Raw genomic sequence first — 27,952 nt, 5'->3', positions numbered from 1 at the left:
GCAGCTTTTTTTTTTTCCTTTCACATCAGCTGTTGGACAGCATAAATTCATATCTATTTTATAGCTTTCCATCCCTCACTTGTTTCATCTGCTTTTCACTTCCTGAGATAAATAATTGCAATCTTTTCGATCCCTTGAAAAACTCTGCCATATCCTTCACATCAAACTCTCCACAATCCTGTGATTTTTTTTAATTTTTTTTTTCCAAAACCAAGTGATGGGTAATAGCACACGTTGAATAGCAGAAATGAATTACTGAATTTGTACAGAATGACGCTTCCTTCTCAATGCTTTTTCCCTGCTTCTGATTGCAGCTATAAACTGGGGACTCGGATACCTCGGCAATCTGCAATGATGTCCAAATTTTCTTCTTACATTAATACTGTCAACATGAATGGTTTCTGCCTCCAAAACAGTTTTGCACATACCAACATTGAGTTTTACCTGTTAGCATGCTGTCCTTTCACCCAGCTTACTGAGACTTCTCCCATGACCTTTCCACTATTTCTGAATTTGGTTAAACAATTTTAAACCCTCAGCATACATTGCCACTTTGTAATTCAACTTTTACAGATGATCAACAGCAAATACTAAACAGCTCCTAGTTTAAGAAACAACCTGAAGCCTCCTAGAATTTAACATTTATTTCTGTTATTTCATTTCAGAGACGGTGACTCAGGACAAGAATTTCACTTCTCACCTTCTTTATTTAATAGCCAGGTGTGAGAAACCTTCACATACACCTTTAAAATCATAATACGTATGTGAGAATGATAATAAAACTAAACTGGAACAGCATCTGCTATGCCATTATGGCAAACAAAACCCCTAGTAGATCAGCGAGGCACACGTGTCTCTGCAGCAGCAGCTGTGACTACGTTAGCAATACCAGTTAGCACTGCTGAGCCTGCCACCAGTCCTTTTTGCCCCCCCCCCCCAACTACAGGTATTTGCAGCTGTAAGGGAAAAGAATCAGGTGTGCAATGGTTTTGCTTTCAGAGCTCCCAACAATTTGCAGATTTAAGAGCTCACTTGCAGAATTTTCTTGGAAGCTGCCCTTCGGTAGCTTCAAAATCTACTGACTGATTTCTACCATCTCCTAATTTGGTTCTCCCAACCAAACGTGTTGAGGTTTTCCAAATCTGTGAGAACAAGAGCCAGAGAGAGAACAGAGACTTTATTAATATTCCCAGTAAATAAATGCAGCTTGCTACACAGCTTACCAAAATGTGGGGAGGGAACAGTACAAATGCCCTAACCATAAAAAGTGCATCAACAGAATTTAATGCCTTTTATCAGATGCCAAGAAAACCCACCTGGATGTAGAACTGATTTCTGTTTCCTAATAGGTTTTGGAAATAGGTTTTCAGATGGTTTTGGCATTCCTAATAACCTAGTTCTGCATGGAGCCTGCTGTCTGAAGACTAAAATTCATGGCGCAACCACAGCACCTAATTAAAAAGTCAATCAATGGCCAGATAGAAACTCATTGAAAACTATCCATCATTTCTGCTAAATACCTTATTAAGTATTTAGTTAAAATGTAACTGCGTTTGTTATTCTGTAGTTCTCTGGTATAATAAATTACCTTAAACACACAACATCCTAGGGTAACTAAGCTAGGATTTAATTCAGCTTCCACCCCCAAAGCACCTCAATTAACAGAAATATTTTTAGAAATGTATACGCTTTTGATGACATTTTCTGTGTTTTAACCGATTAAAAAAACACATTTCAACGGATTAAGAAACCTAATGCCAAAGATATGAGAATTTCTAATGGTGCTGAATAGTTTATTTTCCTGGAAGCCTACAATTAATGTCTTGCTGCCTCTTGGAGACATTCTTTGTTCAGCCTGTGTTATAAGATGCAGGACACGGCGCTGTGTAAGCACTACACAGCACGCTTCCAACCTCTACGGAGGAGGCTCTGCGAGGAAATTTTTGGTTTGCAAAGTCATTTGAAATAAGTACGACAATCTAAGCTGTTCTGTTTTCCAGTCCTATCTTGCATCGTCTTTTTTTTTTCTTTGAAACCATGTCTTGTAAACACGAAATTTATAGCCTGTAATCTGTGTCAGACGACCTCGAGATCCCTCCCCAAAAACTTAAGAGACTGATTCACAGATGTACTGGAACACACAACTCCTATTGCAATCTGGCGCCTTGGTATCGCTGAGGATCCGGGCCACGGTCCAAAAAAACAAAACCGGGAACGGAGGTATTGTCACCCTTGCAGCAGTCAGAGGCTCCAAGGTGGCAGAAAAAGCAGAGCATGACTTATAAAGGGCGCTTTGCTTTCCTAGGGGTAGAATTAAATGAAGTACATTAAGATACCTCAGACGTGCCAGCAGGAGGTTACAGAAAGCCCCAGTAAGAATGCAGGAATAGGAACCCGACAAGACTTCCATCATGGCTCTTCTTGGCAGTCAAAAAGCATAGGAACAGAGGCAAAAAGCCTTGTTTTCTTTCAAACTGTATTTCCCTTGGACAACAGAGCCTCATACTTCAGTTCAGTCCTCTGTCTGATAAGTATCTGGCATGGCGTTGGGATTTTTTCCCCTAAACTGCAGACCTTCATCTTGGTGGATGAGAAGCAAGCGTATATGAGATGAGAAGCAAGCAAGTGGGCTGACAGCATTTTAAGAGTGTTAAAAAATACATAGATAGAAAAAAATAGCACAAGCAGGATTACAGGCAGCATCTTCTGTGGGGAAGAAACGCCAGCAGAAAACACAGGGTATGAGATAAAACACATCCATCATGGAAAAGGCGCTATGAAAGAGCAAGGAAAGGGAAAAGAAAGTAGGACAAAACATATTAAAAAGACTGAGAAACAGATTTTTTTATCTACTATAGGGAAGAAAGGACTGATGTGAAGGAAAAAATGTGACATATTGAGTTAAGATGTAATATACTTTACCCTGGCTTTTTTAAGGAAACGAGTCTCACGCAGGAAGCGTTGGTGAGGGCTAGGGGCTCCCATGTGCTCCACAGAGCCTGGAAGCCGGCTGGCTGAATTCAGTCAAGTTTGACAGAAGGGGAGAGGTCTCAAAGATAATTGCCTAAGGAAACTGGAAGTTTGCGAAATTGAGATGCGCCGAGCGTTCCCACTGAAGGCGAGGCTGCAGCGTGCAGCGAGACCTTCCTAGAGGCTGGGTGATTCACAAAAGCACGAGCCCATAAATGTTTCAAAGAGGGAGGGGGGGGGGATCCGTTAGGGCTTACGGTCATCTATCAGATGAAAAAATAAAAAAAAAAAAAAAGGTAAAGATGATTTTGTGTTGCTCAAGGGAATATTTTTGAATACTTATACCTGTTTTACCTAGGGGAGTGGTGGCACCTGGTAGGTCCACACGGTGCGTAGAGACAAGCAAGTGCCAAAGAGCCCTTTTTAACTGGAAGAATATAACAAAAAGCAGGACGTTTTCATCTTCCTTTGGAATAAACTGAAAGAAAAGAGGCAAAGCGAGGCGAAACAGAAGGGGGAGAGCTGGGATGAAGGAAAGCAGGGCAGGTACCCCGCTTCCTCCCACCTGCTGTCGCGGGCTGGCTTCGCACAGAGCATCCTCACCGAAACACGGCACGTTAGCAGCAGGCAGCGGTTATTCAGCACCGAGAGGACTTTTTTAACAAGCCGTGTGTGCCTCTGGCGGGCTGTGAGGCGCGGAGCGAGCCCTCCCCGAGCCCACTGGCGCCCACTCGCCAGCCGCCAAGCCCCCAGGCGCTCTCAGGAGGCGGAATCCCCGCTTTATTTCCCCGCTTCACCTCCATACCCCCGCTCTCGGCGGCTCCACGCGTGTCCCCCCGGCCGCGCAGCCCCCAGCCCCAGCCCCGCAGCCGCCGGGGACCCCCCCACGGGCAGCCCCAGGCGCTCCCCGCCGGCTGCGGGGCGACCGAGCCGCCCCCTGCCCACCCCCTGGGGCACAAAGGCTGAGCCGCGGGCGCCCCCGGCCCCCCGGAGCCCTCACACAAAGGGCGAGGCGGCGAGGCGAGGCGGCGCCCCCCCGCTCCCGCCGCCCCTCCGCCCGCCACTGACGGCGCTTACCGGCTCGCGCCCCTCCCGCAGCCGTTGGGGCTTCAAACGGCCGCCGCCGCCGCCATTCCGCGCGCGCGGAGCCCGGGCGCACGCCGAGGGGCGGGGGCGCGGAGGCTGCACAATGGGCGCGGGCACCGGGTGCGGGAGGGCGGGGGGGGGCGGGGCCAGAGCCGGGGGGCGGAGCCCTCCCCCTCCCCCCCCCCCCCCCGCGGGGGGCAGGTGGTACGGTCCGGCCCCTTCGCTCTCTCTCTGTGCCCCTCCCACCACAGGGAGGCGGGGCTTGCTATTGTGACGTAACGAAGCCGGCTCGCTGGCGGCCAATCGCAAGGAAGGGGCGCCGCGGGGCATGCTGGGGTTTGTAGTCCCGTGCGGCGGTCCTGGAAGGTTAAACGCCACCAACGACACAAGGAGGCGAAGCCCGCCTCGAGCGCCCGCAGAACCCACCGGACCCCACGCTTTATTCCTTAAAATGCACTCGGGGATTTAATCAGCTGCCTCCGGCCGCGAACCCCCACCCCGCTCACCCCCTGAGGACAGCCCCACGGCGACACCCTCGCGGCTGCCAGGACCTGCCCGTCCCGTCGCCCCCCGCGCCAAGATGTCGGCGGCTATCGCCGCGCTCGCCTCCTACGGCGGCTCCGACTCGGAGCCGGACTCGGAGCCCGAAGCCGAGGCCGACCCCCGGCCCGCCGCCGTGCTGGCCAGCCGCGACGCCGTGCTGCACCTCCGCCCGCCGCCCGCCGCGCCCCCGGCGCTGCCCGTCGACTCGGCCCCGGAAGTGGCCGTGAAGGTACGGGGCGGCCGGGACCCCGGGGGGGGGGGGGGAGCGGTTGGTTCGGCTGCGTCCGGCTCCGCTCGGCGCCGTTCGGGTCCGTTCGGACGCGTTCGGCTCGGCTCGGCTGGGCTCGGGTCTGTTCGGGTCCGTCCGGCTCCGCTCGGCTGGGCTCGGACGCGTTCGGCTCCGCTCGGGTCCGTTCGGGTCAGTTCGGCTCCACTCGGGTCCGTTCGGGTTTTGGCGCCCAGCGCGGCCCCTGAGGGCTTGAGGCGCTGAGGCGAGGCGGTGGCGGCCGCCCCGTGAGGGCTCGGGGGCGCCGAGCGCTGGCAAAGAGGGACCAAGAAATCTCCCCCTGTGTTGTCCTCTTCTAGTTTATGAGTTGTTGCTGTTAATCACGTTGTACACTCACACTACATAAGCACCACTGCGCTCCTTGAAGCCTGCAGATATCTTACTGACTCGCTCAGCTCACCCAGGACTGCTTCTACCACAAGCATTTTGCTAACCGAAACATAAAAGTGCCATTCTCATACACAGCCTGCTTTCAGCACCTTCTGTCTAAAACTGATAGCAGCCCACCAGCCAGCAGGCAAAGCCTGCCAGTCACCCCCTCGTGATTTCACTCTAATTCTTTAGGATTAGAGAGCCCTTACTGAACAAACATAAGATAAACGTTCAAATCACAATCGTTCTGTAAGTAGTTTTAGAAAAAACAATGATTTGAGTGAGGAGAAAGTCACAGTTCATTAGTATCACTCGTGCAAGTGCTGTTTTGACATGAGTGAGGATCCTGTGCTCTTAAGTGCAGGGATGTGTCATACACAAGGCACCAGAAATGTGTAAGGAAAGATGGTGGTAAGAGGGGAGGCTAGACAGGTTAGGCATATAATATGAACAACAGCCACACACAGGTGTTTTTCTGGCAATTGAGAATGTCAGTTTTATTTATCTGGTGATCCACTCGCTGATTGTAAGCGTTGTACCTGTTGCTGGCGAAGAGTTTTATCTTAACTTGCACAGACTTTGGATTTGAGTGTACTTTAAAGAGGGATAGGTTCCTTGCTCTCTTTATTAGCAGGGCATAATTCTTAGCTCATTCAGCCACAGCATTTTCTGGTGTTTTTTTTTGTTTGTTTGTTTTTGTTTTTTTGTTTTAGTTGGGCACCACAGTGTAAGAAGGACATGAAGCTATGAGGTAGTGTCCAAAGACTATCTGTAAGAGCATCTTGCCACAGGATGGGGAGCTCCCAGACAATTATGTTGGCTCTGGTGGGCTGTAAACCTCTGTCTGCTTTCTGCCAGCATTGTGAACTTGAGGCACTAGGAGAGAATCAGCCACCAAGACCTCATCCCCAGCATGGTATCCATCCGTCTGTAATGTGGGGCTGGTCAGGCTCTTTGTGCCTTATGTTTTTAAAGCAATCGGCTCTGTGAACTGAGCATCTTAAAAAAGTTACAGTTAACACAATGAGGGAAAACACAGAATATGTTTAACTGATGGCCACTTGGTTATCTAGAACCCATTTGGTCTGGATTAGGTGTCCAGAAACTGGCTAAGAAAGGCGTCTTGTTTTTTCTATGGATAGTGAATTAGAAGAATTATTAGAAGAATATAATGTGAAACAGTCAAATACAGAGGCTCATTTCCTTGGTGTTTACCACCAGTGTTTTATGAATGTTTGTTCAGTGTCTGGCTTTGATTTGAACGTAGAGTTCAGCTTGCAATTCAAGACCTCTAGTAGTTCCCTTTTTTCTCTCTAAGTCCCTTATTTTAGTTTTCTCTCTAAGTTCTGTTTTGCTAGACTTTGCCAAAAGCAATTATAATTTTTTCATACAGCTACTGATACAAAAAAAAATCACCTTAAGGTTGCTCACAAACCTGTGAATTAAAAATGCTGAAGGAAATTTAGGAAATGGAACATACTGTAAAGAAAGCAGATTTGCGTGAAATGTTGCAGCCACAACTGTTGCTTTGGGAGAGGATATTTATTCTTCGTCTGCTCAGGGTGAGACTTGGATGGGAGCAGATGGTCCCTAATTCATCTGCAGTGTCTCATTCACTGTTTTTGAGAAGAGGATAATCAACTGGACTGGGCTAGTACAGAAACTGGAAATTGTGCATTTATCGTGGGAAGGCGTTGGAAGTCTCAAGTTTATTTTTTCTGTTGGAACTCATTTACCTTTGGCAGTGTGTAGGTGTCCAGAAAAATATTACTTCAGGGATTAAGAATAGACTTCAGTCAAATTTCTTAATGTTCTTCAAAAGCTAATTCTTGCTCATCTGTGGAAAGGAAAGGTACAAAGTCATTGCGAGACCATTAGGAAGCAATAATGAACATTGGTGACTTCTGGGATGAGTTGTTGAGAATGTCTTGGCTTCTTTTAAATTTGGTTTCTTTTCTGCTTTCTGTTGACACAAAATAGCTCATAGATGTTTAGAACTTGTCATCATGCAAGATGATGGATTTTTATCCTAGTTCATTAGAATACCATTAAACATATACTTCTCTTGTCAGTTTATTTTTATTCTTCTCATAGAACCACGGCATGGTTGGGGTTGGAAGGGACCTCAAAGCTCACCTAATTCCACCCCCCTGCCATGGGCAGGGACACCTCCCACCAGCCCAGGCTGCCCAAAGCCCCATCCAGCCTGGCCTTGAGCACCTCCAGGGATGGGGCACCCACAGCTTCTCTGGGCAGCCTGCTCCAGTGCCCTACCACCTTCTGAAGTCAGTGAGATGGACATTTACTGTTAGAGCACATGAAGGGGTAGAAGGACTAAAAGCTGGTAAGGACCAAACATTACTGCTGGTGCCTCACGGTAAATGCCACTCATTTCTTGGTAATAAATCTGAAAAATCTATAGAGTAAGAGAGCATTGTTTTTTGACAGCCCAAGTGATTTATGCAAGAAAGTGTAAGTGACAAACTGCTGAAGCCTTCACAGCTCGTGGGATGCGGTCTTAATTTAGTGCATTTTTTTAATGGATAATTAAAACTAATTAAATCTTATGCAAAGCCAGCTGTATGTTTTAGCTATTTGGCTAATTAGCGATGAATTTACTTGGGGAAAAGGGAACATTGTAAGTTTATTATCTAAAACGTCCATGAAAAACAAAAAGCATATAGATACCTTGCAACTCTGTGCTTGCATGATGTGAAACTGAAAAGCTGTGACCTTTGCTTTGTGCCATTAAACCTCACGTTTGGACAAACAGTTAAAATTCCAAGTGTCAGATTCTGCTTTGAAATTCATCAACAACCCTCATTAAACTTGAAGGCAGCCACACGCTAGCACAATGGGTATCTGGCTGAAATTTAAAAAATATTGTGGATTAAAAGGATTGTGAGTTGTGCTAACGTAGGCACCGTTATTACCCTCTTAAGAAGGAACAAAATTAGCTGCGCCCATACTGTAGCTTGTTGCTTTTGTTTAGGGTTTTTCTTTAATGTGTGTTTCAGGGATTTGACCTGTGTCTAAGTCAAGGATGTTTTTTTGTCTTGTCTTTCAAACGTATCAAAGAAAACTTCCAGCAGGCTTTTTCTAGAAAAAAAAATATTTCTATTTGTATTGAACTGTCTTGCATTCTACAAATCAAGTGCTTTTCATAAATTGTAATGTTTTTGTTTTATGGCATTCAGGTAGGGTTTTTCTGAAGAAGAAAAGGACTGTGGTGCACGTGAAGAATCCATAAAAAGCAGAGCTGATCTGGTTTACTGTATTAATAGTCTAAAATCCCTTTTGTTTCCTGTGCTCTTGCCTCTGCTGACTTTTAAGTGTCCGGAGGGACTTTACGGCAGGGCTGAAGGAGGACACCTTGGCAGCAGCCAGACCTTCTGTGATCTCTGGGGAGTTGCAGTGAAGTGCTTGGCTTCTCTGTGCCTCGAGGTAGATTCCTTGGGAAACACTAGTACACCACGGTACAGCCCCGAGTGCCCTTTCTCTGTGACAGCACATGATACAGTGCTGTAGGATGAAGCACAGCAGAGAGGAGGTAAAAGGAGAGCAGTTAAGGATGAAATAATCTTGTATATACCTAACCAAATAACATCTGAACTGTTTATCATCAACCTGATATTCCAAGTAAGCAGATGATCACATTATTGGAGAGGGAGAGAGAACAGTACCCCAGGTGCTTCACTGATAAAATGTCATCTGTTCTGTTTTTTTCTTTGCATCAGGGGTGACACCTCTGTCATTCTGCACAGACACACCTTTATCCTGCATTTACCAAACCTCAGTGGATCAACAAAGCACAGTGTCAGTGCTTTACTGTCCTTCTTTCTGTTTAATTATCTAATCTTAATCTTTTAGACTAAATTAAATTGTTCATTTTTTTTATTTACAGGTCATATTTTCTCAGATCATTCTTGATTTTCTCTTTTGGACCCTTTTCAGTAGCTTGTACGTGTTGCCCTATGATGCTACGGTGTGCAGCTCACCTCTTGTTACCAGTGCTGAGGAAAGCAGAGAGAGAGCATGGAGAGCTGAAGTTTGCAGCTCCGTTGTGTTGTACTCCAATGAAGCTATATTCAGTGAAAAACTACTTTCTAAATCCTTAATTCTTCTTTTTTTCGGGCTATATGGCTTTAACACCTTTAATAATCCTGCAGCATGCCATAAAGCCCTTACTTGTACCATCTCCAAGCTGTGGCAAACACAAGCTGCCTCTGCCAGTCCTACTGGCTTTCTCCACGGGAACACTGCTTCTGTTTAAATTGACAACTTTCTGACCCCGTGTTTATGATTTCTGAGCAGGAAGCCACCTGAAGCAATACCCAGCCCATCGTTAAAATCGCAGATCCTTCCTCTTTCAGCTAGCTCCTGCTAGCCTCCCATCCCACAGAGCCACTTGAGTCGCACTTAAGGCATCAGCTGCGTGATGAATTGCTCATCTTAAGCTTTTAGATGAATCAAGATATGTCCTGCGAGACCAAAGTGTGTGGGGGGAAAAACCCTACAGCAGAGGGACGTGGTCCCTTAGATTACCTTATCTCTGCCTGGCTGCTCCTGTAATCTCCTCCCTGTTGACGGCAGCGATGGCAGTGGCTGGGCTGCCTGCTAAAATAATTGATGCACTGTGAGTGTAAAGCTCTCTAGTTGAACTTAAAACCCTGCTAATACAGTAGTTTTAGTACCAAAAACAATTGATGGGGTTGCTTTTTTAAAAAATAAACACGTTTTTTGGAGCGATTTTAACCAAATGTATTCAGGTGACGATTACAGAACGTGTCACTTTGCTCTTTCAAGATGCTGTAATTCTCTGATAAAAAAGAGACTGCTAAAATGTGATCTGCTGCCATTTCTCTCCCTTCTGTGAGTTGCAGATGCTTTGGGGATCCCGTTGTAGATGAACGCTGATAAAATGTTCATGCCAGGTACCTTTCAGTATGATTGTTAGGAGTGTTATCAATATGCAAACACGTTATAAATCCCTTTCAGATGTCTTTATTCTAGAAGAAAGCTGCAGGAAGCAGTGCTGGTAGAAGTACCCCAAAATAACGTTCTCCTTTGCGGAACTGAGCTTCCACTTTGTGGAACATCAATTTAGGCTCAAAGTAAATGAATCCTTGTAGAGCCCTTCAAAACCAGCTCTTTGGGAGCACTGCCACCTCATCAGAGTTTTTCTTTCCTGTCTTGTCTGTCTGCCACTTTGGCTGCATGTGCCCTTCTGAGTTTTTTCCCTTTGAGTTGTCTGAGAAGTTACGCTGTATTTTCAGCCCCTCTTTCTTGTCCCTTCATCTATCAAGTTAAATTTTTGTCATGACAAGCTTGGGAATGCGCTTTAAAACTGCAGCTGAATTGCATTCATGCCTTTTGGTAAGAACTTGGAGGTGAGGGGTCACTGGATTCTCTGAAGCTCATTGTTATACGTATGTTTGCTCAGAAGTCTTCTGTTTCCAACCATCTTTCAAAGCAGTTACTTGTGACTTCTGCCTTCTACTGTCTACCTTTTTGTAGAAATTTAGCTTTCACACTTCGATATTGAATTGATGACTGCTTTAGTTGACTCTTCTTTAGAAGATCTGGTTTTCACGCATCTTGGGGAGGAAAAAAAACTTCTAATCTTGCTATTGTTTTTAGAGCGTGTACATGAAATCTTTTAATAACAGTACACGTGCAAAATACCACGTGTGTTTTAGACTGCATTTCTTCTTTAAAGCATTATTTTTGCATTTTCCTCCCTCCCTTCTCCAAAGTGCTTTTCTCTTTTCGTTGTGCTACAAGTGTCAACCTGAAATCCAGCATTGATTTGGTCAAAATGGGGTAATGTCATATATTTAAAAGTCTGGACATGAAAAATGGTGTTTTAATCTGTCTGTTTTATTTCAGGAAGATGTGGAAACAGGAGTCCACCTCGATCCTGCTATCAAGGAAGTCCAGTACAATCCCACTTACGAGACCATGTTTGCACCCGAGGTAAGAAACAATATTGGTATTTAGAGCAGAAACCTACTTGGCTTAGGGCAGAGGTTCTGTAAATCTCACCTAGAAGTCAAATAAGACATACCTCACAAGCATTTAGATGCTTGCTATATTTAAGAATCTAATTTGGGCAAACTGGGAAAAAAAAAAAGGTTATATACAGGTATGTAGGTGGTACATTTAATACTTGAATTTTAATATTCTGCGTAAAACTTCTGAGAATAATCTTACAGTGGTAATCAGAATTAGAGCTATAAAAATTAAAAATGAGGCTTGGAAAATAGCATTATAAGTAAAACAAACAGTTTTATTAAAGTGGTCTCTTACTATTTTCACATCTTTTCCTATTTCTTCATCAAGCTACGTAGCAAAATAAATTGTTGGACGTCTTGTAGATGTATTGTTTTTAATTAAAATCCAAGCACTTTCAGTATAACTATTCACATCAGCATTGTGTTGATTTTTTTTTTTTTTTTAACTTAAGCTATTCTAAGGTGTATGGTGAAAAACCATATTAGGCTCAAATTGGACTGGATGGTGCAATGTGAGCCACTTTCTATTTTATAACTGACAGGCTATCTGAAATATAAAAATAGCTGTCAAGCATTTATATTTTTTTCACTATTTAACTTCTTTGTACGGATTGTATGCTGTAAAATCAGGGGTTGGCATTCCAGGTAGATAAAAGCTGATCAGTTCCTTGAATTATTCATACTAAGATGGCCCTACATCAATCTGAAATCCCTGCCTCAGTTGTGCTTTATGTTTAGAAAACATTTTTTTGGGAAATATATAAACTGGTATTTACTGCTATTACTCTATGTATTGTATGTGTTTGCAATCACTGTTCAAATACTTCTTGTCCATGGTATGTTCAGGAAGCCTTTGGCATTTGTCATCTTGCAAAAGGAAAATGCAGCAAGTCCCTAGTTGCTTTTTAGATGCATGAAAGTGGTGTTGGCAGTTTAATTTCCATATTAACTACAAGAGTTTTATAAGACTTGCTATCTCCCACTTCTAAGGGACAATACGCTGTGATTTTGTCTTCTGAACATACTTGTACTGATCACATACTGAATAGAAGTCTTTTCTGTCAAACAGTTGATATTGATTTGTCTTCTGTACCAGTAATACAGGCTAGAAAGTTCAATCATGAAATGAGCTGTTCAGAGCAACTGTGTTAGTGATCACTGTGTGAAATAACAGACTGAGATGCTTATTCAGTAGTTGGAGAGAAACAGAAAGCTGAAGTGACTTTGTGTTACCATTTTTGAAAGGCAAACCATTCTTTTCATGGTTTGTTTGTTTGTTTTCCCAAAAGTACACGCACATACTTAAGAAATAAGTAATTCTGATCTACCTTCTTTAACATTTTTTATGTAGTTTGGACCAGAAAACCCATTTAGGACTCAGCAGATGGCTGCACCTAGAAATATGCTTTCTGGATATGCAGAACCAGCTCACATCAATGATTTCATGTTTGAGCAACAAAGAAGAACGTTTGTAACCTATGGTAAGTCCTTAACAGTGGAATCTATATGGGGAAAATCCTTTGAATGAGAACCCATACAGCTGTAGATCGTAGTATTTATTTGGGTAATCTTATTTTGAAGCTGTAATCAAGTGTGTGACCTACCAAAATGCTTTTAATTAATTCTTCCATTAGCTGCATGGGTGTGGAAAACACAAATCAAAATTTCATGCTCTTAATGTAACAAATAACTGAGTATCTTTTATGCAAATAGGTTATTTCATGTGATTCTAACTAAAGGTTCGTGAATGTGGAATGTTAGGATGCAGAACATAAGTAAAATGTGGATATTAAGAAATGGATGTCTGGTTGTGTAGCATAATTTTAAGTTATTGGACTGCAATTTTGATGTTAGAATTGAAAGGTGGTGCAGGTAGGAACCTGGATAGGCAGTTTTGGTCTTGGTCACTGACATTATATGTTGTGCTGTGTGGATTGTGCATTTTGTAACTGTGTTAAGTACGTATTGGAAAAAAGTGTCTGTGGACATATAGCGTTTAGTTTTTTGGATTTTTTTTTTGGTAAAATTTAGTTTGGGGGAGGATAGAACTTGTAAGTCTACTCCTGCTGTTGATTTATATTATCAGTACATAGCAACTACTCTAAAAGCTTTACTACAAGAGAGTTTTAAAAATATATTTTTACACTGGTAATGCTGGCAGCTGTGCAACTATCATGTTCAGCTTTCTAGAAATGTTCAGTAGATAATGATCTGGGTACAGCAAAAACAGCTACAAAAAGGCTGAGATAGGCAGTTTAAACTGCAAGAGCTGGCACTGAGAAGCTCAAGTACAAGCTAGAAGGTGCAGTAAATGAGCACTAGAAGGTCTATTGTGAGCTGTTTAACAACAGCCCTTGTTTAAGTTGTCAAAAAGTTGTCTATTTAAAACATCAATATTCTCTTTTCCATTTGGACGGAGGTCACGACTATCTTCTTGAGAAAGAGCAGCAACTATGAAACCACAAGTGTAATTGCTAGGCATAAATCTGATTCTCCTGTGTTTTTAATGACAAAGCCTTTGTATATTGGAAGAACAGAAAGTAAACTTGGTAGTTGAAAGCTGCAAATCTTGAGAGCTTTGGCCCTTGCTAGGCTGCTTGACAGCACTGTGCTAAGGCAGGAGGTCTCAAATCTGCAGTGGCTCACACAGAGATAACCAGTGACTAATTGAAGGACAAGTATGATACAAGACAAAGGATGGTAAATGAGATCACATATCCTAAACAGGTCAATGATGCAGTCTTGTAGTATGGGAATTTGTTCTTAACTTTTTTGTCATTATTTTAAGGTAGTTTTTTTTCCTTTTTCCTTTTTTTTAATGGTGGTTTTATGTATCATCTTGAAAGTTAATATGTATTCAGTGAGGAAACCTATATATTAATTACAAACAAAACCAAAATGTCTTTTGGCAGTCTTTGCCATGTATTTATCTTGCAGTAAATATTTCCTGTCAAAGTACTTTTTCTTCCTGATGCTTGACTAGGTCAGAGCATCCGTGCTGTAGTTGAAAAAGGGCTGGAATGTTCCCCAGTCCTCTTAGATGAGAGGGCAGCAGTGGATACATAATGAGGAGAAGGAGAAAGGGACAAACAAACAGTGACATGCCTGAATATTTTTCTAATATGCCATCTTTCAGCTGGGCCAATGTCTCTGTATTTACTGATTTTTCTCAGTGGATTTGTTTTGGCTTTGATTTTTGACAGATTTATCCATTTGCTTCTTGAGCAGGTATATGTACATGGGTTCTGTATACGTGGTAACCTCCTGCAGGCAGGTCTGTAGCTCACCAGCACCTTGTGTGATAAAGTAGCTCTGTTTGGCTCAGACCCGTGAAATTTAACAGCCTTCTAGTTTGACTTGGTATCTCCTGATCTATCATGTTGAAAAACACATCAGTCATTTCCTTTACTCACCATTTTGTTGGCATTCCTTACATTAGAGATCTCAGCCATAACTTTGTTTCTGTCGTTTTTTTTTCCATTGGAGATCTTGGTCAGTCTTCTTGTTGGTCTGCTGCAGCTTTTCCATGCTTATGGCCGTGCTTGTTCCTCTTGTTTTTCTGTGTTAGTTCCACTGTGTTGTTACTGAGATGAAGAGCAAGGCTGTATACAGCATTAAACATGTAGTCTCACCGTGGATTTATTCTCTGGCTTAATAAAGTGGGAGTTGTTTTTTTTCCCTTCAGTTTCTATGAAGTAACATTGGATTTTTCATTACGACTTTGAATAACTTCATATGAGCCATTTGTTCCCTTTTAACCAGATTGTTTATCACTACGTTGAACAGCATGGGCCTGAGCATGGATCTGCCAGTGACTTTCCTGCACTGTGGAAACCAACCATTTATTCCTGTTTTAATATTTTTGTAATCAATTCACCTTGTAAAGCTGTGGGCTTTCTGAAAATGTCCTTGAGGTACCCTGTAATCAATCTAACTGTGTTTCATAAAGGGTGTCCAACATCAACCAATTTTCTTTCATTCTCGTGATTGTCACCTCACAAATACTCTGGAGTTTTTGTCACTCTACTTTATCTGTACAGAAAGCTGCGTGTTCTGTTCTGCTGCTGTATTTAACACCCAGGTGCCTACTGATCATTCTCTCTATTTTAGTTTCTACTGCCTGAAACTTCCACCCTTACAAATACCTGACTGACTGACCTGTAGTGTCCCAGCTCCTCTCTAAAGCATCTTTTAAAAATAGATTTTTGTATTTGATATGTTCCCTTTGTCATATAGAGTCAATACTAGGTGAGAGATTTTATGCTGTGATTTGGCTTCAGATCACTTGGGTGAGCACCATCTGCTCCTGGTGATTTGTTATCACTCATCTGTCTCTCTAGTCTCCTGATATGCTGCTTTGAGGTAGATGCTTTGTCATGTTGCCCATAAAGAAAGGTTCTAGCACAACAGCATCCTCAAGCTCCTCCATAATGACCATGTATTAAAAAAGAGGAGAAAAAAAAAAAAAGCCTCACCTTTTTCTTGTAATACTCTTTTTTTTTTTTTTTCATTCCTTGGTCATCTGTTGGCCTACACACTGTTTGATGTGCTTTCTGCTCCTGCTGTTTTTGACAAAGGGTGATGTGTCAGGTTTTTATGCCTTATGTGATTTGTTTCTCACTTAGGTGTGGGAGAGGCTACTCTACTGTAGTTTTTACTTCTGTTCTGCTAGAGGTTAGTTCTTTGTATTTTACACGTTTAGATACAACTTAGGCTCGTGAAGAATATATTCTCATTTCTAATTGTTTCTCTTTACATAATGTTCAGCTGTGTTCACTTCCTTCTGGTCTCTTTTATGTCTTTTAATAGCTGGCAGGCATTATTTTTTTCCTCCAACATGCTGTCTTTGAAATATCCCTGCATTTAGAAAAGGCTTTACTGTTTGGTGCTTACTTTCTGTTCCTTTTAAAAATCTTTTCTGTTTCGTATAACCTTCCTGGTTTGAGATTAAGATCATTGTAGTAAATCTCTTTATGGCTGTCTTTGCTTCCTCAAAAATGTTAATTTATTCTGTTATGGTTACAGTTAAGACGTGTATCCTTAACAGATACACATCTTAAAATTTCCCTTAAGGGAAAAATCCCTTAAAATCAAGGTTCCTGCATTGCTCAGTTAGCTTTTTTCCTTGTGGATTTCTCACATGACTGCTTCATGGAATAGGTACGTTTTATAAAAATGCTGTTTTCAGCCTATCTCGATGTGACATTTGCATCGTCTGCTCCAAGGAGGTGGCTCAAGTATCTCATTATGATTATGCTTCTTTTCCTAGCACCTCTGTTACCACCTCATGGTTATTGCCTCTTCTGGCTGAGCAGTCAGTAATGGAGTCCTGGTAACTCTACATGCTGCTACTTAAACCTGGAATTTCAATCCAAAGGATTCTCTACTGCCTGTTAACACTATTAAAAATTGCTGATCTAATTTGCTTTTAAGCTTTCTTTAACACACCAATGGGGAAAAAACATGCTACGACCATCTTATTTTTACACCGTAGAGTGCTTTCTGTCCAATTCAGGTAGTATTGTCCTACCAATTCTGTAAGCTTCTGAATTTAAAACAAGACGGTCAAATTTCACCATGTGTTATTTCACTGTGCATGTAGGACAAGAGGAAATGGCCTCGAGTTGCACCAGGGGAGGTTGGATTTCTTCACTGAAAGCTTTGTGAGGCATTGGAACGGGCTGCCCAGGGAAGTGGTTGAGTCACCATCCCTGGAGGTGTTGAAAAGACATCACAGAACTGAAGGGGTTGGAAGAGACCTTGAAAGATCATCGGGCCCAACATGTGGATGTTGTGCTTAGGGACGTGGTTTAGTGGTAGGCTTGGCAGCGCTAGGTTAACAGTTGGACTCTGATCTTAGAGGTCTTTTCCAACCTAAATGATTCTCTGATTTTTTTAGCTTTTGCTATTTTGTATGCGTGCTCAGGCCCTCAGTTTAAATAAGATTCTGTGCTTATTGCTGCCCTTCTTATCTCTGTTTTCAAATTTCCATGCTACCTTTTGCTTGAGGATATGTATATTTTTAAGTTTGTGTGCTGTGCCAGATCACTTATTTTTCTTTAACTGTTATCTTTCCCCAACTCTTTAAGCAAAAAGCCCTCTTTGAACCTTTTCAGTACCAATAACCTTTTTAATCTACACAAAACCTACCCATCGTACTAAGGTCCCCTTCATTCCAGAAACTTGGAGAGGTGGTGTTGACACAAGTACTGGAGTTTTTTTTTTTGATTGGCATTAAAGATCTGCAGCTTCTCTTTGCAGTGAACAACTTCTTGAGAACCATCTGCCCTTCCTGCACATATTTTGTACAAATTCAAAAATCCTGCAACCTTAATCCAGTCACTTTTGCACAGTCCCTCAGTCCATGGAGAACAGGAAGAGCATTCTGAATGCAAACCTCAGATCTCTGATAGATCAAGCAGACCTCAGCTTCTTTATTAAGAACATCTTTGTGATACCAGCACTTAGAAGTAGTCATACAGCTGCTACCGTCTTTTCATCCTTTGTCTGGGATGCAAACCACAGAAATTCAGGCATATCATACACAAAAAGAAACATCAAGTCTTGAACTGGCCTAGTGGTTCTCCATTTTACTCTTCTAGGCCTTGCTCCACCCTCCAGCATTTTATCATTCTTGTTACTCTCAATTTTTATCCAAATTTTTCTTTAAAATACCTTGCCTAATACTGGATATGCTAGACTAGGTCTTGCCAGCTCTGTTCCATGTTTTACGTATTTTTTCCTTTTCAACAAATCACAGATTTCTTTTTTTTTTTTTCTCAACAGTGTCAGATTGTCTTGTGGAATGTAAAACCACCACTACCCTTGCACAGTCCGTATCATTTTTTCCCTGTACCTAACCAATTCTTTTTTTTTTTTTTCCTGAGGTGAAATATTTCACATTTGGTTTGGTTTCAGCTGCTAGTTGTACAGGTATATGATGCTTTGATGGCATAATCCATAAAAATACTCAATAAAATCATCTCGACAGGTCATTCTGTAATCTTACAGGAGATCCTCTCCTATTTTGATGGAAAGCCATTTGCAATGAGTCTGAGAGTCTAACCTTTTTTCAGTTGGTAATAGGTATTGCATCTACAGTTGGAGTAATCCACCCTTTTTAGAATCCATCGGTGTAAGGCAATCTCCTGACATCATTTTATCTATTCAAGAACAGGCTTTCTTGAAAGGCTTTTTAAACTTTCAGGGTAAAGGGGCATTATGGATCTTTTTTACATCTTGCACACACGCTGTTCATGAATGCAAACGTGCATGGCAGGCACGTCCTATGAGGAGAGGCAGAGGATGCTTGGGTTGGCCATGCCTGGAGAAGAAGAGGCTCAGAGGGGACCTCACTGCTCTCTGCAACCTCCTGAGGAGATGCTGGCCTCTGGTCACTGATGCCAGGATGTGTGGGGCTGGCCAAAGCTGTGCCAGGGAGGTTCAGACTGGACATCAGGAAAAATGTACCAGGAAGGTGGTCAAACACTGGGACTGGCTTCCTGGAGAGGTGGTTGTGGACAGCACTCTCAAAAGTCTGCTGTAACGTTTGGTTAGCCCTGACGTGGTCAGGCAGTTGTACTCAATCTTTGCAGGTCCCTTCCAGCTGAACTATTCCACCCTTAATGTGGTTAAAAGAATCGTTTCATTGCTAGTTCAGCCTCAGTGCTTATGCTAGAAGTGGACTGCTTCATTCATGCAGCATTTAGTGTTTTGATGCCTCTCCTTCCCAAGGTATTAAGGTCTTACTAAATAATAAAGACTTCTGCCCAGGAATTTCAAAGCCCTTTATTGAGTATTCAGTAACTTGGGTAAACCAGGATTACTGTAGCAGTAAGGCTGATACTTTAAAGCTTAAAATGACTGTGACTTGAAAATTAAACTTCTGTATTTTTTTACATTACATGCAAGGCCAACAGTCGCTGTTACCTCCTACAATTGTAGACATTTCACTGCTTTGATTCTGCAGAGAGGCCCCTTCCATCAGCATCAGTCCAGCAATATTGTTTTGCGTACAGAAGCTACCTTGGGTTCCTCTGCAGCATTGCACGGAGCAGTGGAAATGTGTTTGAAGTAGCTGTCATTCTGGAATCTACATCAAAGTCTGATTATTTAACCAACCCTTTGCAAATGCACTGAAGTTATGGGTGTAGGAGGAATTGTACCTTGCCTTGCTGAAATGCAGTATGAAATATCTACCTCCCAAATAAAACTGAAGGAGACGTAGGAGTCGAGGCACTTTATGTGGCATACCAGCTGAGGAGGATAAAAGCAAGCTGTCTTTTGCAGCTGCGTTTAGGAGCCTCAGCCAGAAAGAAAAGATTCTCTTTCACAAACCCCACTAGAAAGTCGAAATTGTTCAGAGCTTTTCTATGACAATGATGCTGGACCAAATTCAATCCAGCTATAAGAAGCCTCCACTTCCACGGGAAGCTGTGCTTGGCCCAGGGGCCCTATTCATTCGAATACTGTCCCTCTTTTACAAGTCCTGAGCAAATAGAGTCCCAGAGACTGTGTCAATACAGTTGGAGGACAAGAAAACCACTGTATTGATTTTGACATAAATCCAAAGTAATATCTCTCTGCTGCTAACAGAAGCCATATAGCTTGGAAAAGAGCTGGCTGAAATACTGCCTTAATAAAAGCAGGCAGTTAAATTAGTGAAAGTCTGATGGCGGTGTCTGCTCAATTTGGTTATCCATGGAAGTAAAAAAATCTTCTAGGACAGCAATGTTCCCGAAAAACAGTTGGGGATTAACTCCTTGGGCTACTGAGATGGTGTTGATAGGTTCTCAAGTCGTGTCCTTGCAAGTACTGTTATAGGCTATTGGTCTCTGGGGGTTCAATACTAGTATACAAACTAGTTCTTGGATTTTTGTTATAAGATTTCTTTGGTTTTGTGTGGGTGATTATTTCTACCAGGGGGTGATATCTTCATTGTTGTTGTTTTTCCTGATGGAGAAGTTCTCATTGGGTCCTCAAGGGACGGTTTGTGATTTGGGTAATGTTTAATAAGAAATGGCAATGTGTCCACCAGGGTGCACTCTTACCCAAAAAAAAAAAAAAAAAATAGTAGTAGTGGTCAGTAACTGTGCACCTGTTCCTTGGAAATTAGATGAGATTATTTGTCAGTTTTATTCTTGTAAAATCATCCTATCCACTTCAGGGCAAATGAAGAGAAACTGTAAGATACGAATATTAAAATGAGAAACCTCAGTCCCCAAAAATTGTGAATGTCCTGAATATCTACAAAATGATGATACATTTTATAAATTATTTATAAGAGTAAATGCAGCTTTTTTTTTTTTTTCTTTAATGGGACTCAATAGCTGCAATCAGGAAATGAAGATGTGAATACTTCATTATTTTAAAAAATTAAAGGCCATTGCTGCTGCTTCTGGTATCTTCCAAGCTACTTAAAACAACTGCTTTCAAGTTGGAGCAAGCTTTCCCAACCTTGACAAGAGGAGGCTGAAATAATTTCTGCTAGGGGAGACAGAATATGCGCAAAGCCCCAAAAAACTTGAGTTGCCCATGGAGGGTCTTACTGGCTTTGTCCCAAACTAAAGCAGTATCTGTTTAAAATCTTGTGCCACTAACATTAAATCTAGAGTTGAGTCTTTCCCTTTACACCACATCACAACACGAGAACATTGTTGTGACAGTCCAAAAAGTAATGTGTCAGATTACAGCAAACTGGGCTGAATTCAGTGTTGACCTTGCTTGGAGCAGGTGTTGGGCTAGAGGCCTCTTGGGAGGCCCAAAAGATTCTGTGGCTTTGCTCCTGTGGTACCTTATCTTTGTGTCTTACCTGAATTCTTGCTTATTGCACATATTTTCTTCTCTGTTGTGCAGATTTAAGCGTTCTGGTAGCAATGCATACGCAAGGACCTCATGGCAGGGGGCTGGACTAGGTGATCTCTAAAGGTCCCTTCCAACACAAACCATTCTATGACTTTGTGGTAATAACTTATAACTTGTTGTAATCCCAATACCCAGATCAAGTGAATGAAATTTCAAAGTATTTATCATCCTGAACTTCATCCTGAGCTCCTTGAGGACCAACTGGAAAAAAAAAAAATCATGGAGCACAGGGGGAGAGAGTACACAAAGTTGTACATCAAAAAGAGAAAATAACATTATTTTGTTTTTCTTTTTGTTTCCAGGTTATGCATTAGATCCCTCTATAGATAACCCTGAAGTTGCTACCAAGTATATTGGTTCTGTGGAAGAAGCTGAAAAAAATCAAGGTAAATAATTCAGAATCTTGTATAAATTGACTATTTCAATTTCTTCCTCAGTAAGGAATGGAATAGGTATTAGCAGAGGAAGGAACTATGAGAGACTTACCAATGCAGATATGTTGCAATCATAATGTTACAAGCAAAGAGAGGTACAAGGGAGCTTTGTTTTCCTGAAGCAGCAAACATATCAAGCTATCACTTGTCAAATTTCAAATTTGGCATTGGAACTCTTACGTGTAATTGTGTGGATAGCATTGATTTGAGCAGAGCTTTTTGGTCCTCTGAATTTCTGTCGTAGGTAAGTTGTTGCGTGTTTGCATTAGGATTCTCGTGTGTTAGGATAACCACTTAGACCGTGCTGCTCAGTAGCAAACTGATCATCCTGTAAGCAACCTCTAGCACTCCTGTTGGGAATTGCATGTTATCTCTGCTTAGCAGAGTTAAGCTGTTTGGGTTATTTGGGAAAGAAAAAAAAATGCTGGAAAGTTGCCAAATGGTAAAGGCATATCATGCCACTGAGAGGATTGACTACCAGAAGCATGGGGTTTGTAATTAATACGCTGATGAAAGATATTTAGCACTGAAAGTGACTTGTTAGCATGTGATATTGTAGTTTATTGTAAAGTAAATCTGGTGAGGATGTATCAAACTGTAGCCCAATATGAAGTACTGAATTTGTAACGTAAAAATGTGAAAACTTTAGTTATGCTTTTCCCTTTAATGATTTTTTAAACGTTTTATTTGCACATATGTATAAAGGTTTTTTATTTCTGTCTTCTCTTCCATGGAATATATACAAGGTTACTTCACTCTTTCCTTCCTAAGTAAGAAAAAGAAAATAGACTTATTTTGACATAGCAACTACATTGGACAGAGATGGCTAAGATAAATAATTTCAGAAGTAAAACATACCCTTCTGAAACTACAGTTTCAGCAGTATTATTTTAAGAAACCTCGTGAATTTAATATACTATTCTTCCATATGACCATTATTTTAGCTTTTACATTGCCTATTTCCCTTTGTTTACACAGAAATCTTTTTGTTTCCTTTTCCCTAGAGAAGTACTACTGATGCTGTAGGAAAGCATTATTTGAAAACTGCACACTGGTTTTGACAGATGAAGTTCGAGGGCACAGTATTTGTGATTTATGGGAAGGAATAAGCTAGTGTTCAGAAATAGATGACCCTGATTTATTTTCTTTCTGCATTAAAACACACAGTTGTAATTGGGGTTTAGGGAGATCTTTGTTTTTTGTTTGCTTGTGGGTTTTGTTTAAAACAGGGGTAAGGGGATCACAAGCAAATTGTTAGGACTCTACTTTTTTGAACTCTGCACTATTTAAGGTATGAAAACTAATGTGTTTGTACAGTCTGCAGGATTATTGTTAAAAACACAAGGAAACACATATGGTTAAATACTCATTTGTCTCTTCCATTACTGTACATAGCTAGCAGTGTTCATAATGTAAAAAGTTAGCAATGTTTTGGCACCAAAATCTGTTTTCCATTTTCCTGTGTGTATTGGAGGGGGTGGTGGTGGTGGTGTGATTTTTTCGTTTTAGACTGCTGTGATGTGTTGTATTCTGTACTAGCAGCTAGGCAGTGCGTTGTTTCTTTCTGCAGGTTTAACAGTGTTTGAAACAGGACAAAAGAAAATCGAAAAAAGGAAGAAATTCAAGGAGAACGATGCATCTAACATTGATGGTTTTCTGGGACCATGGGCAAAGTATGTTGATGAAAAAGAAGTAGCCAAGCCATCAGAAGTAAGTACTACTTTAACTCAGCAGATACAGATTGTTACTACATTGTGGTGCCATAATACATTGTGGTGGTTTTAATAGGGATCCAACTGCCCTGGTAGTTTGTCTCAACCAGAAGATCCATGCTGTGCTTCAGGGTAATAGAAATGTTTCAGGTGATTTGTTTGAATAAGGTGTTCTGAATATTCTGCATTCAATTATTTGAAAGACTGCTTGGAAATAAAATAAAATGAATTGCGTTTATGTGCCATGTGTAGAGTCCGATAAAAGATGCTTATAAGTAGGAGCAGCTTGAAAAAGACCTGAAAGTAAAACTGTAATAATAATAAAAAGGGGGTGGGGGAGCAACTACTCAACCCTCCAACCACCAAATGTCCTTCACATTTAGTCAGTGATGCCTGTCTGTAGTCTTTAAATAAAAAGCTTATACATAATTATGTTCAGTGTACACAGCTTTTCAAATTAATCTGATTTTGATCAAAGTATTCTCTTGATTGAAGCTTTGAAATATTTCTGATCTCATTTAGCCAGTAAATGTGTTTTAGATAGTAAGTAAACAGTAATGCAGTTTTGAAATTTGTTACGTCATTCTGAATGTTTAATTTTTTAAAAGTCATGATCCTGTTTATTTTTTCCAGGAAGAGCAGAAAGAGTTGGATGAAATAACAGCTAAGAGGCAGAAGAGAGGAAAGGTGGAAGATGATAAACCTGGAGAGGAGAAGACTATATTACATGGTAACAGCATCTTCCTGCCTGTTCTCATTTTCTTGCTCGCTGTGTTTTCTTGCCTGCTGTGTTAATTAGTAAGGATGGCAGACAGCCTCAGCAGTTTTGCTGAGGCACCTTGATGTTTCTGTTTTGGAGATAATAGCGCTCAGAGGCATAAGCATAAAGGACAGAGAAAGAGATAAACTTGGACCAATTCCACTTCATACTGTGAAGAGCAACATAGAAATGTCATCTTTCAGGCTACTGGTTTTATTCATTTTTCATGTTCCTGGGCATGCATATCTCTCTTATTTTACAGAGCAAAAAAATTTTAGGTTATGAGTTTGGCTTAGTTCGAGCTTCAGAGTTACTGTGGTTTTGTGTCTCAGTACTTTCATCAGCAAATAGTGCTTTGAGTTGTGGCTTACCTACATGCAATTTAGAAAATCACTTGGACTCGGTACTTCCTCATTTCTTAATGTAAAGGCTCCTGCTGTCATACTGTGAATAATTATGTACGAAATAATTACCCTATAGCATATGGTATCTTCAATGAAAATTGTCAAGTAAGTAAAATTAAGTGATTTTTGGAAACTGTTATTTCAGCTGGCTGTATGCAAAACAGTCCTGCCTTACATTGCTTGGCACAGAAATTTAGCCCAAACTGAGCTTCTCTTTTTGTGTGCCACTTACCACAGCCAGGTTCCTACACATAAGCTGGAGCATCTTCTTATATGCATTAAACAGGAGTGGACGAGGGAGATACTTAGTGCTTCATTGTATTTATGTGCAGTAGATTATGACAATATTTATTGAATAGTGACAAACATAAACTTTAAATTTTAGCCATTGAGCCTCCTGTAGAATAACTCTTTGTATCATATTTTCCTTGGTCTCTAAAGCTTCATAGTGAAAGTCCTTATGAAATAAACATTAATCTTCTTGAACACAAGCCTTCCCCAAGCTATTTTGTAGACACCTTTAATCATTAATACCAAGCAGGAGGTCACACATACAAACAGAACTACCATAGCAATATCCCAGAAACTGAGAAATCGATTTAGTCAGTGCACAGCTTAATGTCATCACTATCCAGCACAAGTCTACTTTTGAAATAATCCTTTCAAACACGATGCAGACCTGCATGTCTGACTGTCCAATCTCTTCTGTTAAATCTAGTTCAACAGCAGGTGTTGGCTGCTGACCAGTATTGGTGAACCAATATTCATTCACGTTGGCTAAATGGATTTTTTTTCTCTGGTTTGCAATTCTGTTGACATGACTGATGCAGCACAGAGCTGGCTGGAATGTAAATTGCAAGCACATGCCAGGGTTAGAGCTGCACACCATAATCTATGTAGGGTTAGTGTAAGCAGACCATTATTGGCCTCTCTTGCGTTTTGATAATGAGTCAGATCTGTAGGGGGTTAGTTTGTTCTAATGTTCAGATTTTCAGATTCCAAGCAGACTTTGCTTTGTTTCAGACTTAATTTGAGCCCAACTGATGTCAAATAAGTTTCTACATCCATACCCTATGAAGTGAATTTTTCTTTCCCCCGCAATTCAGAGCAGAACAACTGTGTTGCGAAAAGCCTTAACCATGTGCAGCAGTTGAGTCTTTCTAAGATTATTACCTCGTAAAATACAATCTGATTCTCAGATTTCTCTGTTTACCTTTTTAGTTAAGGAAATGTATGACTACCAGGGGAGATCTTACCTTCACGTTCCTCAAGATGTTGGAGTTAATCTCCGTTCTACAGTGCCGCCTGAGAAGTGCTATCTTCCAAAGAAACAAATCCATGTATGGTCTGGACATACAAAGGTAGGAAGTTTGTGAGTGTACTTTTTTTTATTGAGAAACACTTCATTTTGTGTCTGAAGCTAGTAACTTCTATAAAGCTGAAGTATCAGTAGAAGGAAGGAATATTTTTCTCATTTATGACACACAGCTCATGGCATTGTATGCCCCACATGAGATGTTTGCATGGTCAGAAGTGATTGTTTCTGATACCTCCATATACTTCTACATAGACATCGTGACTTCCTGACATCCTTTAAAGGGACAAATATTCTTCCTTCACCTCTGTGGGGTTTGGAGCTATTTTCAAAACTATCATGTACATAAGAGGAAGGCTAATTCTAAAGATCACTGAAAATGCATTGGTAGAGTAAAAGTGCTTGAGTTATTTTATATTAAACTTAAGAAAATAGGTTTTGTGATTACAATGCATAGGCATTACAAGATTTCCAAATACGTTTTTTAACTTAGTTTTATTTATTGCTACATCATGTTTACAGTTTGTTGCCAGAGCCTGTAACTATATACATACTTTTATATTAAAAGCCTTTCATTGATCAGGTTCATAAAAGCCTTCTTTTATCTCTAATTTTCAGTACTCCTTCAGGGAATATACTGTGCTGCAATGGACAGCACCTTAATGGTAGCCAGAAGATGGAAGGAAGTGTGTGGTCAAAGCTGTTACCCTCAGCCACAACTTGTATTTCTTTGCTGTGATTCACAGTAATGGTGTGAATGCTGAAGCAGGGTGTATGTACAGCTGTTGAACTGAATCTATTCAGTGCCAATAAAAATGTTCAAAATGCACTGCTGTTTTTAAAATGGAATGCTAGATTATTTCTTCTCAAGATGCAGTTTAGCATTTTGCCTACAAAAGGAAAGAGGGCAAGTGAACTGAGGAAATACCTAGATGCTCCACTTACTGTCTAATTGTCCTTATTTACAGGGTGTCAGTGCAGTTCGGTTGTTTCCTCTGTCTGGCCATATGCTGTTGTCTTGCTCTATGGATTGCAAAATTAAGGTGAGTTATTTTTTAATTTTTATTTATGTATTTTATACCATCATTGAATACAGACCCTGCATTTAGATTATTTAAACACTACGTAATTCTAGCAAGGACCGTTTTTTTTGTCTGTTGCTTTTATTTTCTCACTTGATTTTTAGATTACAAGTTCTCTGGAACAAAGAATAATACACAAGCTGACGTGGGTGTTAGAACAGTGTTAATCATTTACTAATAGCATTTAGAAGGTCACAAGTTGTTCAGGTTATTGTCCTTGCCATCATCATAATTAATTTTCTATGAAGCTTAGCATTACAGCTAGAAATAGGCTTTTGCTGAAGTGGTTTACTGAAGCATTTGTGGCTTTGAACTAATGTAATTTTAGTCAGTCGTATGTCATATTAGAAAACTGATTTATTTTTTTGACTAGCATAATCTTAGGGGGTTTTAAGTTTAGATTTAGTATGTTTTTTAATTATTTTAAGACTTCTTTTTTTGCTAATAAGAAGATGACAACATTCTTGTGAATTTCTGCATAGGTAGTTGTGATTAATCGGTTGATGTCTTCTGTTTGTAATTAATTTCTTAAAAGATGTTGTCATATATATTTGCACTTAATTTCAGCATCATTTTTTTTTTACCAATTAACATACTTTCTCCCCCATCCTTTTTTTTTTCTTCCAAGCTATGGGAAGTATATGGTGATCGAAGATGTCTACGAACATTTATTGGTAATAGCATTTTTTTTAAACTGAGTTCTTAAAGTGTGTGTGTGTATCTATACATATATATAAAACAACTACATGGAAGGACGTGATTTAGATTAGCTTATTACTTTATCTTATAAAAGATCTGGAGGCATCCAAGGTAAATGGTACTCAGTATAATGTTGACAATAAAAAAATTGTTCTAAGTACAAGTTTTTAGTGAACCTTTGGCATTATTCCAGGCAATACGCCTTTCCAAAGCCAAAATTATGAAAAGGAATTGCCCCATCTTCATAGTGAGAACAGCTGCCCTCTGTATTTATGCAGGGAGGGCATCTTACCTTAACTAGGTAATCTCTTATGTATGCAGTTTCTAGTGCAAAGGCATGAGAGGTTTTTGGTTTTTTGTTTTTCCCCCCTGGTTCAGGTGCAGTCTTTGTTCCTGTAACAGGTGCTTTTT

General features: G+C 40.9%; 2 protein-coding genes across 4 annotated transcripts in view; one reads left to right on the top strand and one right to left on the bottom strand.

Moving 5' to 3' along the window:
• WASF1 (WASP family member 1) overlaps positions 1-4,206 on the bottom strand; it is an 85,076-nt gene extending 80,870 nt beyond the window's left edge. For 2 of the 3 annotated variants that reach the window (XM_068677720.1, XM_068677723.1), the window contains exon 1: positions 4,048-4,206. The gene's annotated coding sequence lies outside the window, so the exon portion shown is untranslated. The remainder of the gene's footprint in view (positions 1-4,047) is intronic. The other variant, XM_068677721.1, reaches the window with a different exon arrangement.
• Positions 4,207-4,481: 275 nt separating this feature from the next.
• Positions 4,482-27,952, top strand: part of CDC40 (cell division cycle 40) — a 35,199-nt gene continuing 11,728 nt past the window's right edge. The window contains exons 1-9 of the mRNA XM_068677719.1: positions 4,482-4,828; positions 11,147-11,233; positions 12,623-12,752; positions 21,438-21,521; positions 23,140-23,279; positions 23,915-24,011; positions 25,667-25,806; positions 26,729-26,803; positions 27,471-27,516. Coding sequence (XP_068533820.1) covers positions 4,637-4,828; positions 11,147-11,233; positions 12,623-12,752; positions 21,438-21,521; positions 23,140-23,279; positions 23,915-24,011; positions 25,667-25,806; positions 26,729-26,803; positions 27,471-27,516 — 991 coding nt within the window. The 5' untranslated portion in view covers positions 4,482-4,636. The remainder of the gene's footprint in view (positions 4,829-11,146; positions 11,234-12,622; positions 12,753-21,437; positions 21,522-23,139; positions 23,280-23,914; positions 24,012-25,666; positions 25,807-26,728; positions 26,804-27,470; positions 27,517-27,952) is intronic.

Source organism: Anas acuta, chromosome 3 (assembly GCF_963932015.1).
Source record: "Anas acuta chromosome 3, bAnaAcu1.1, whole genome shotgun sequence".
Taxonomy (NCBI): domain Eukaryota; kingdom Metazoa; phylum Chordata; class Aves; order Anseriformes; family Anatidae; genus Anas; species Anas acuta.
This window is presented reverse-complemented; position numbering and strand designations above follow the sequence as displayed.